The sequence below is a fragment of the Condylura cristata genome, unplaced genomic scaffold (assembly GCF_000260355.1).
Source record: "Condylura cristata isolate star-nosed mole 26May11 unplaced genomic scaffold, ConCri1.0 scaffold00006, whole genome shotgun sequence".
NCBI lineage: Eukaryota > Metazoa > Chordata > Mammalia > Eulipotyphla > Talpidae > Condylura > Condylura cristata.
Window position 1 is genome coordinate 65,543,035 of NW_004567107.1, and position 11,669 is coordinate 65,554,703.

General features: G+C 37.8%; 1 protein-coding gene across 1 annotated transcript in view; it reads left to right on the forward strand.

Annotated features, from left to right (window-relative positions):
- RECK (reversion-inducing-cysteine-rich protein with kazal motifs) overlaps positions 1-11,669 on the forward strand; it is a 71,719-nt gene that overhangs the window by 43,824 nt on the left and 16,226 nt on the right. Inside the window, exons 9-13 of the mRNA XM_004677779.1 lie at positions 532-799; positions 3,062-3,241; positions 7,525-7,737; positions 9,281-9,417; positions 11,398-11,538. Coding sequence (XP_004677836.1) covers positions 532-799; positions 3,062-3,241; positions 7,525-7,737; positions 9,281-9,417; positions 11,398-11,538 — 939 coding nt within the window. The remainder of the gene's footprint in view (positions 1-531; positions 800-3,061; positions 3,242-7,524; positions 7,738-9,280; positions 9,418-11,397; positions 11,539-11,669) is intronic.

The window sequence follows — 11,669 nt, forward strand, 5'->3', positions numbered from 1 at the left end:
TACAGGTCAGAGATGCAAAGGGTGAGAGGATTCACCAGAGACAGAGTGGGGTACAGAACAGGCAGTTGACGAAGTACACTGCTGAGGGGAGCAGCGGGCAGGTCAGGAGAGGTCTGCCTCGCCATGTGGATCTCCTCCGGGGCAGGCGGGAATCGAACTCATGAGGAAGTGGTTTAAGCTTCTTTGTGTTGTGCTTTAATCCGCTGCGCCACCAGGGAGGGTCCTACGATACCTTTTTAATAACATAAAATGGCTTGTATGTGAGGGCTTACTAGGTGTGAGAAGCTGTACATATAGGGATGAGAATAGGCTCTCCATGATTAGGGATAATAGTGAATTCTAGCAAAAGGTACTATGTCCACTTTGACTTCTTGCCTGTTTGCTCCACTGCAAAGCAATGGAGCATTTGGTCTACCATGTATGCAGTGCACATTGAACTCAGGGTAGTGGTGGTTTCCAGTACACCGCAGAGTTCTGAGCAGTGTGTGACATGAAACAACTGATTATGCCACTTATATTCTGGAAATATAGGTTTATATTGCTGTGACAGAGCTGAAGACCATGCATGCCAAAATGCCTGCAAGAGAATTCTGATGTCTAAAAAAACAGAAATGGAGATTGTTGATGGCCTCATCGAGGGCTGTAAGAACCAGCCCTTGCCTCAGGATCCTCTTTGGCAGTGTTTTCTTGAAAGTTCACAGTCTGTTCACCCTGGAGTCACCTTACACCCACCTCCCTCTACGGGCCTTGATGGGGCTAAATTGCATTGTTGTTCTAAAGCAAATACTTCAACCTGTAGGTCAGTATCTCATTTTTCTTTATTAAATTCAATAGAAAAATAGCATTTTAACTAATGCTTGTAGGACTTGGAATACATGTGATATTCTTGAGATGTGTAGACCTAAGAGTTTAGAAGATATAAAGTGTTTTTTCATCCAGCAAATATTTCTTGAGCATTATGTGTACACAAAACACTGTTTTGTACTGACTGCTAAAAGCATTGTGTGTTAGGGTTTGGAGATTAGCATTGGCAAGGCAATAAATAGTTAAGGATAGTGGAAGATGGACTCAACCTTCAAGGTTATCATCAAGTAAGATTTTTGATATGACATTTAGGGGATATTCTTTTTGCTAAATTATGAAACTTTCAACTTAACCTTCTGTATATATTGGTCAGTAACTGGATTGGCACTTATGTCCAAGTTAGTGTATAAGTGTTCTTTTGGATGATATACTTAGCAACAAAAATAGAACAATATAGTGTAGGATGGAGAAAATACAATCTAGAGACAAGAATAAATGGAAATAACTAAACTAAGGTCATGGTAAAAAATAGATGAAATAGAACTTTGCTTTATTAGAGGTATTTTGAGCAAAAATAGATCACACAGGACTAAAATATCCTGAAATGAATATGACATACTAGGAATGAAACCATCTTTCTTGTGGTTTCTCACTTGGATGGACCTTTAATGATCTGTCATAGGGGCAGGAAATAGGTAGAAGGAGCTAAGTGCTGTGGTAGATGGTGACTGAACATTTGGTAGTGGGCAGGGTGAGAAAATGTAATCTAGTAAACTTGATGCTTACTAGAGTAATGTAAGCTAATGTTACTACAAAAAAGAGAGGAAGAGGATAAAGAGGAAAATCTCAACAACAAAAAAATTGTACTTAGAACAGCTTGCCCAAAGATATTAAAACTTTGTAAAATATCCGAAGAAAATTAACAGAAGGGCTTAAAGAGAAATTAAGTCGGTCTTGTAATTAAGAAAATTGAACTGCTGATAGGAGTTAATAAATATATTCATTCAAGGGATGCTGAGTGATTCTTTTAATGTCCGTAGAAGAATTATGTCCCAAAGCCACTAGAGATTAGAATGAAATGAATCTGCTCTCCCAGAATAACTGCATAACAAATGCTATTTGCCCTCTCTTACACTGAAAAGGTTTTTTTTTTTTTTTTGATATGTGAATTCTTTCACTACATCTTATTTCATCCTCTGAACCCTTAAAACATTGATTGATGTCATCTTAAGGTAGTTCCAGTTTGCTTAAGAAAACTAACTCTGAGATGTTAAATGACCATCCAAGGTCATATAGTTAAAGACTAGAGAGAGGACTGGGTTCCAGATGAAAACACTGATGTGACTTGATCTCCACATTCCTGTGGTGTGTACCCTCTACTGAGAGCAAGACCCTTATCTTTTTGTTCACCACTGCATATCCAGTGCTTTTAAGCAGCACCTCAACAATAGGCTCTGTGCATTTGGGTAGAGTAACTAAATGAAACCTCTATAAGGTACCTTCCTCCTGGTGTAGTTATGAGTCAAATAAAGTGTGACAGGAGTGAAGAATTTTGCTTTTGTCTTTGCAAATTTTAGCAGTATTAAAATGTTCTCATGCATACGTTTATGAATGAAAAATTCAATTTAGTGAAAGCATTTTGGAAATAATGCAAATATTATGATAGCTATTCATTTTAAGCTCATGTAATCAAATACTGAAAATAAAAATGGCATGTGTTAACTATAATAGTATAGAGCAGCTTTGGAATTCATAAACCTTTACGTTTAGGATGCTTTGGTATTTCTTAAGGGCTGTAAGTAGTTTTGGAATAGTTTTTTAGGAAAACCAGTAAACTCTTAAGTCTGCAATGTTTCTTAAAAGAAATCTGAGATCTTTGTTACTTTTACCTCCTGTGATTAAAACAGAAACATAGTGAAATATATCTTTGTGGAGATAAAACCAAATGTGTTAGCTTACTTTAAGAAAAGATAAAACAGAAATCAGAAATGTTTGTGCCAAGAATAAAGATTATCATTAAGCATTAAATTCAGCACTGAGCTTTCTAGGAACCATGACAAAAAGGAAAGAGATGAATGATAGAAGAAGCCCCACTGAAAGATGCCTTTTTCTGGGCCTGCATACTAAGTGATCTCAGTTTTGGGGGTTTTGTACCTTTTATGTTCTAAAGTATAAGTCATAGTTTTTTAACTTAATGCAAATTAAATATTTATTCATTTGGCTTATTTATGTTTCTGCATTTGTACTTTTGTTTCAGAGAACTTTGTACCAAACTTTATAGCATGAGCTGGGGCAATACACAGAGTTGGCAAGAGTTTGATCGCTTTTGTGAATTTAATCCAGTGGAAGTGTCCATGTTGACCTGTTTGGCAGATGTTCGAGAACCTTGCCAGTTGGGCTGTAGAAACCTTACTTACTGTACTAATTTCAACAACAGGTAGGAGCAGTGAAGATATTTTATCATTAATTATCTTGTTATTAAATAAGTAAAAATACTACTTTAATCCAATTTTGTTCCTACTAGTTAAAAAGAAGTACTGTCTTTTTATGGTTTCATTTCTCACACTATATTCCTGGTAAATCACCTCTGGCAAGGAAACACTTTAATGAAGTCCCTTCTAATCTAGAGATAATTTCAAGTTTCTAGATTTCAAAGAATCTCATTTGCCTGTTGTCCTTCCCCACTGCCTTCCATGGTACTAACAGTGCAAACGATGCATTACAAAATACGGAGTTGTCAGAAAAATTGTGATGTATTTCTTCTATGTTTTTCAAGCAAAAATGGGTCATGGACTTTCCAACAACTCAATACATTATTTGGCCACGCAAATACTCTCAATGAACCATTTATTCAAAAGGACCTTCAGGATGTGCAGCCTCCACCCTGTGAATTCCCTATTTCACACAAAAATATTTTCTTTACAGAATCAATTCAAATTAGGTGTTTTCTTGAGATGTTAAACATAAGAAAAATTTGGAGCCAAGAACTAAATGAATGACTGAAGAAACAATGCAGAAAACAGCAAAAGGGCATCTAGAAGCATAGGGAAGGGTATCTCAGAGAATTTAGAAAGGGCAAGCTTTTACAGAAGAGGAGACTGATATTTTAAGTTGTAGTCTAGAGATCAAGAGAGCAGAAAGGAAGAAAATAACTCAGTTGAACTAGGAGCTAGCCCACAGGATATTTAAGTCAAGTTAATACATGTTCTGTTCTCTTTAATGTAGTCAGATTTCCACTTCAAGCAAGAAAACTGAGCTGTCTTTACAACTGGTGATATAGCATTCGCCAATAAGGATGTGAGCTAGAGACTGAGAAAAGCTGAAATCTGTGAACTGTTTGATACATAGTCCTAGGTTCTGGTAAAGATGGTGTAATTTGTATCAGATTTACTTTCCTGCCAATACTCAGCACAATATATAAAACAATGACTGCTTGGAAGACGCTAGTAACTGACTAAAATAAAGGAATAGAGGGACTTGCACCTCTTTAATGGGAAAAACCATGCTGAATGAGAATCACTTAATTCAGTTTTTCCTCTTCCCTTTGCATGGGGAATAAAATTCAGGCAGAAAGCAGTAGCCTTGGGCTAAGGTATTAGCTTAGTTTTGGGGCTGCCAAATTGATACTGATATTGAAGAGAAAAATCTGAAAAAGAGGAGGTGCACAAAAGGAGACCCATGGTCTGCACACTATCCCCCCACCTTATGTCCTTGACTCCTCCTGCACTACACTAGTATAAAATGAGACTACAAGGAACCCAGGGTGTACAATCCCGGAGGCTAAAATGAGGTAAAGCACAGATTGTAGTAGTTGCCTGTTGTGGGGCAGAGTTTGGAATCCAAATTATGCCAAGTTAGAGGGACCTAGGTGCCACATTAAGTTTTTTATTGAAGACCACTCAGGCCACACGTTGTGAGTAAGGACCACATCTTAGGGTTAAGGATAAAACTGAAAGATGCCAACAAAACCTGAAATGTCTCTGAGAAAAGCAAGGTAATATAATTTAACTTGCCTGCCAAAATAAAAACAAGATTCTTCAAAGAAAAGGTAAAAAAATTTCTAATTCCACCAGATATTATGCACAGTGGACGTTGTATAAGCACAAACTACCAGAAATGAAGGGGAAGGGAAGATGTCATGCTGGGTCAGCGGGACAGGCAAATGACTGATACTGGACCTAGCAGATAAGGACTTTCAAATAATTACATGTTAACTTTAACATGATAGACAAGTTAACATTTCTACAGGTTAGGATGGATACAGGTGAGGCGATGGGGAGTTCAGGGAGAAATATGGAAATTCTTTAAAAAAAAAATCGAGGTGGAGGGAAGAGCACAGAATCCTGAGACTCACTGCTAAGTTTAGTGTCTACTCTCTCACCAGGTAGACTTGTAACTTCTCTGCTTCCTCATATATTATCTTTTCAAAAAACATCAGAATCCAGACCTAAACCATTGAACCTAGACTAGAAGTCATAAAGTAAAATAAGATCTGGTTGTGGTAACTAAAATAAGTTGGCGGGGGGGAACTTCTTAAGTCAGGTTTTAAAAAAAATTCAAGTAGAATTTCTAGAATTTAAAACTACACTAATTTAAAACTATGCTATGGAAAATAGATGGGAAAGTCCTCATCTAATATGGGTCCCACAAGATAACAATACCTAACGCCAGGAGAACCTTAGTTGCAGCGTTTGGTTTAATCTTAAAGATTTCAACGATTAGCTAATTTAATGAATGTCTTGGGTTTTTTGAAAAAAAAAAAAAAAACTCTTTTTGAAAAAGATATCCAAATAACCAGTAAGTGCATAAAAAGGTGCTACACTTATAGCATCAAGTCAGCAGCAAAGTGCAAATTAAAACCAATGGGATACCACTGCACACTAATGGAATGTCTGCAACAGAAAAGATGAACATATAAAACAACTGAAACTCTTCTGCACTGGTGATGAAAGGGTAAAAATAGCATAACTGCTTTGGAAGAGTTTGGTGATTTCTTAGAAATTTATGACCCAAAAGTGCCACTTGCAGATTAGAAACAATCTTAATCTCTAGAAAGAAATGAAGCAATTAACCAGTGTTTCTCGGTGTTGTCCATGGTCTGCCCTCCGCCCCCCCAACCCTATGAGATCAAAATGGTTTTTATAATAATGCTAAGACATTATTTGCCTTTTTCTCTCATTCTCACAAGAGTGGACGGTGGAGTTTTTCAGATGCTGTGAGACATGAGATATAGCAACAGATTAAAGGTAGAAGCAGATGTGAAAATACAGCTACCTTAAGTTAGACATAAGAGATTTCAAGTTTTTAGATTTTAAAACTAATTTTTGTTTTGTTTCAGAAAATAGTTATATTTCATAAAAGTATTGTTTATATTGACATGTAACATTTATTATCAATTACTATTTTAATAACTACTTTAAAGGTCTTTTAAGTTTTGATATATATGACAGAAATTGGTGGACAGAATCCACACAGACGAAAGCTTTTTGAGAACTCAATAATTTTAAGCATATAAATGGGACTTGAAACCCACTAGGGTAAACAAATTGTGATTCATTTATTAATGGGTACTACCCAGTGACAAAAGGGAACAATTTATATATACACCATAACCTGAATAAATCTCAAAAAGGTTTAGCTAAAGACACAAGATTCAAAAGAGCACGTACAATATGACTCCTTTTATATAAAGTTCTACAAGGCACAAGATTAATCTATAGGATATAAACATAAATGGTGAATGGTGTTGAACCCAACAGAGAACTTTCTTGCATGATAGAAATGGAAATGCTCTTTAATTGACTTGGATGTGCTTATATGGATTTACACATTTGTCAGAGCACATCAAATTATACTCTTAAGGGCCCTCCCTGGTGGCACAGAGGGTTAAAGCACAGCACTAAGAAGCTTAAGCCATTTCCACATATGAGTCCAATCCCCGCCTGCCCCAGATGTGACCACATGGCGGCAGACCTCTCCTGACCCGCCTGCTGCTCCCCTCAGCAGTGTACTTTGTCGATCTGCCTGTTCTGCTCCCCACTCCGTCTCTGGTGAATCCTCTCACCCTCCGCATCTCTGACCTATACCCTAGTTCTGTATGAATAAATAAATCTTTAAAAAAAATGATAAAATCAGTGCTTTTAATACATTTTTATATTTCAATTTTAATCTAGAGATGATAGTCTTGTCCAGAGCTTGCTGAAGTTTTTTTTTTTTAAGATCTATTTTTTTTATGCATACAGAACTAAGGTACAGGCCAGAGGTGTGGGAGGTGAGAGGATTTGCCAGAGACAGAGTGGGGAGCAGAACATGAGATGTACAGAAATACACTGCTGAGGGGAGCAGCGGGTGAGACAGGAGAGGTCTGCCGCCCCATGTGGGTCACTTCCCTGGCTGGGAATCAAACTCGTACTGAGTGGATGCAGCAGCCCCATGGTGCTGTGCTGTAACCTGTTGTGCGACCAGGGAAGGCCTAGTTTTTGAAGTTTTAACAGACTCACAGAAGTCTTTATTAAAAAGCAAACATGCATTCAGAAGCTTGATGCTAGTGTCTACAATGAATTCTGTACAGTAAAAGTTGATACCCTTTGCTGGGGTGTAGTACTTTCTGTTTTAAGAATATCAGATTTTCTTGATGCTTTAATATGTCAGGATTTTACCCATTGCTTTTCTCAAAAAAGTAATTGCCTCTTACCTCTCATTGACCCTTTTTCTCTGCAGGCCAACAGAACTTTTCAGGAGTTGTAATGCTCAGTCAGATCAAGGAGCCATGAATGACATGAAACTGTGGGAGAAAGGAAGCATAAAGATGCCATTTATCAACATACCTGTTCTTGACATTAAGAAGTGCCAGCCAGAAATGTGGAAAGCAATAGCTTGTTCACTGCAAATTAAACCCTGTCATAGTAAATCCCGGGGAAGTATTATTTGCAAGTAAGCTTCTTTCATCATAATGACCCAATTTTGGTTCAGACCCTCCATGACCTCTACCCACAGCCAATCTTTAGAGTTTTCTCTTCCACCATTTTCCCTTGCTGATATCTCCTCATACTTCTCCTGTGCTTGAAATATTCTTCCCACCATCTCCTCTCATCACTACCCATCCTTCTCAGGCCCTCCCAAGTAAGTCAGGTGTGGCTTAACTGCAGGACATACTCTGAGGAATGCCTCCCTAGGCAGCTTGGTTCTTGCACAAATGACATAGAGAAAATCACACAAACCTAGATGGCACAGCCTGCTACACAACTCAGCTACATGGTCCACCTGCTTGGACCTCTTTCTTATATGTGCAGTCCGTCTTAACCTAGGTTTCTCAGGTTGATAGTATTCTACACCTTTATGCATATTTCTGTTAAGGAGCTTAGTTCAAGAAATATTTATTGAGTTACTTCAATGCACAATTCTGTTTTTATATTTTATTTATGTACTTGTAGTATCCTCTGTTAGATGCTCATCTTCTTGAAGAGTTTATTCTTCTTTGTCCCCCCCCCTTTTTTTTAATATATATCCTCTTTCCTCTTTTTCTCTTTTTTGGGATTAGTATAATCCTGACACACAGCAGGTATTCTATAAATGCTGAATGAAGAATTAGCATAATCTTTAGGGCCTATTCCTGGTAAACATTTTCTAAACAGCTTTCCTAGAACGTGTCAGATGAAGTTAAGATGAAATCTGCTGTGGTGTGTAAAACCAAAAGCATTAGTTATACCTGATCTGTCTTGGCTACTCTTTATGCATGTTTTTTACAAAACCAAGTTAATAGCCAACCCCTAAGTTGGTGTGTGACTCAGTGCTGCTGGCCACTTGCTGACTGAAGGTCACTGCATCCATAAACAGGGACCATATCTGTTCTCTAGCATGATTTCGGGTTGTGAGAGGTACTAAGAGGTACTGAGCGACAAGCAAGAGGCAACAGAGAGGACATTGACACCTGGCATCAAAAACTTATGTGAAAGGAATTAAATCCTATTGAAAACTGGGAATTTTTTAAGTAGTGGGCTTTCCATTGTGATAGGCCAACACCTTTTTGTTATTAACTAAAAAGGTATTTTGAAAGAGAAAGAAGGGGAGGGCAAAAAGAAAGGAAGAAGCAAGCAAGTATGAGGTCCTGAAACAAAGGCTGTGTGATCTTACAAGGAGCAAATCAGATTAGTCTAGCTTAATTTCCTTTTAAAGGTGAAAAGTCACACTGATGGCAGGAACAGAGCCTACAAGGACAAAATCTGAACAAGTCTTTGATTTTAGATAAGAGAAAGTTTGGGATGCTTTGGTAGTGAAATATATTGCATACTGCTCAGCTTGAGGTCAGCTATAACTCCTCCTCTCTTTTGCCATACTTAGATCTAACCCATTGAAAATCACTGTTAAGTTATGAAAATTACTTTCTGGAAAGCTTCAGAAACAGAGCTGATACTGGCTAACAACATGATAAAGGGGCTCCTTGAACCCTAAATTTGTGCATGTTTTTCTTTTCAAGATCAGATTGTGTAGAGATTCTCAAGAAATGTGGGGACCAGAACAAGTTCCCTGAAGACCACACAGCCGAAAGTATTTGTGAGCTTCTCTCACCCACAGATGACCTTGAGAATTGTATACCTTTGGATACATACCTCAGTAAGTACAGCAGATTCTCAAATCACGTGTTTCATTCAACTGTTTTGTGATACGTTGCTGAGAAAAATAAATCTCAGCTAACATTTCATTTCATTTCTAATAATCTCTTACAAGGTCAAGTGAGAACTTACTGTATGTTGTTTCTTTAGATTTTGAACACTTCTCCCTTTTATTGCCACATTTAATGTCTGCTTTGAATGAGCACCAAACTATTGAAAACATGTGGTTTAATGATCCTATCTCAGTTGCATATTCTATTTCATCTGCTTGGTCTTTTTGGCCAGGAAATAATTGTCATCTTAATATATATCAGCAGAAGTGATTCTCATTATCTGTCTGAGGAGGTAGTTAAATAGTTGTTAGTGAATCAGGGACCAGCATCCTCTGATAACCAGCTCATGTCATTGCTGTTTCCTGGTCATGATTGGACCAGGAAATGAAAATTCTCCAGGGAGTCTTCAGTTTTTTTGTCCTTAGCATATCAGTGGCGCTGAGCCAGGCGGTGGCTTGGACTTTACCCACCAAATAAAGAGCAAGGAATGATGATCTAGGTTAATACATGAAAATGGAACTTCTCTCTACCAAATACTCCTACAAAGACCTAGAAGAGTAAGTTGTTTCTCACTGGGGGATCCTGGAGCTGAGCTTCCTGGCAGAAGGTGACTGTGTGTGATGGAAAACAGGGTACAGCAAGCGTAACTCCTGGACATCAAGTAGTTAAGGTAAGAGGAATATTTAGACCACCCCCAGGCAGCATTTTTGCTGGCTGGAAAGCCAGTCAGTTCACTTCCACTTGCTTTGTTTTCCTAAGTCAGATAGAATTAACTTCAATTATGAATAAGAGAACAGTGGATAGAGGTAAAAGGGAGTTCAAAAATAAGTAACCTAGGGTGTCATAGTGGCTTCATCATCAGAAATCCAGATTTCTTTTATCTTTCACCACCATCCTTAGTACTTGGTTTCAGTCATTAAGATTACTTCATGTATTATCACAGCATGGCTACTGAATTCTAGCCACCATGTCTTACTATAATGGAAAAACACCCTAGTTATGAGGGAAACTGGGAAGATCATGTCTGTAGCTATGGACCTATTGCTACCTAAGTAAAACTGGAATTCTCTTAGCAAGCAGGAAGAGAAGAGTGGATGTTAGAGTTGCTGCTATTATATACAGTAACAGGAATATCTGCCACATTTCCTCATGATCAACAAATTATGCCCCTTAGTCTTTGTGACCAGTATAGCAAAAAACAGAACATTAGACTAGAATTATAGATCTGTATGACATGAACTGATTGTTTTTTGAGCTTCAGCTCTCCTATTAATAAAAGAATTGTGCTGGATGAGATGAACTGCAAGAGCTTTTACAGCTCTATTAGCCTGAGAGTCTGAGTCTGGCCTAAAATCAATACGTATTTGAGTTTTAATACTCTAAGTATCACATATACTTTATATTAAAGTTAGACTCTTCTTTGGTCATTATTTCACAAGTTAACAAATATAGCCATGGTATCGAGTTCCTCTTACCTTAATAAATGTAACATTATCATATATGGCACAAGGTGCTAAATTACCCCGCTTAGATGTAAACACATTAGATCGCCCTACCCAAACTGTTCCTGTCATTTCTCACCCTCTCACACTATTTATTACTTGTCATTATCTTTTTTTATTCTCACTCACACATACACATAATTTCCCAACTAGAATGTTAGCTCTATATTGGATATTTCAGTTTGTTTCACTTCTGTACCTAGAACTTTGCTATATTATGGGTAGCAATAAATGAATGAATGAATGTTCATGCTAGATTCACAGATGGCCAAGAGAATCTGAGTATTTTAATGGCTTACTAGAATTGGGTCCCTTTTTATGCTCATGAGCTCTCCATTTATTCCAGACATAATTAATGCAAATAATTTACAGACCTCTATTGCTCTTTGGGGTTGGTTAAACTGATATATATTTGTTTTCTTTTAGGGCCAAGCACATTGGGTAACATCGTAGAAGAGGTGACTCACCCTTGTAACCCTAACCCTTGTCCTGCGAATGAGCTCTGTGAGGTAAACCGGAAAGGATGTCCTTCTGGAGACCCCTGCCTCCCATACTCCTGTGTTCAAGGTGAGAGGCAGATGGGCATGGCTCTGGGATGAGTCTAGACATGTGCTACTGGGGTTTCTGTCTAGGGACAGAAATTTGGAATGAGATTACAAGGGACTTTATTTGGCAAGAGGTGCAGGGGTGGTAAGAGG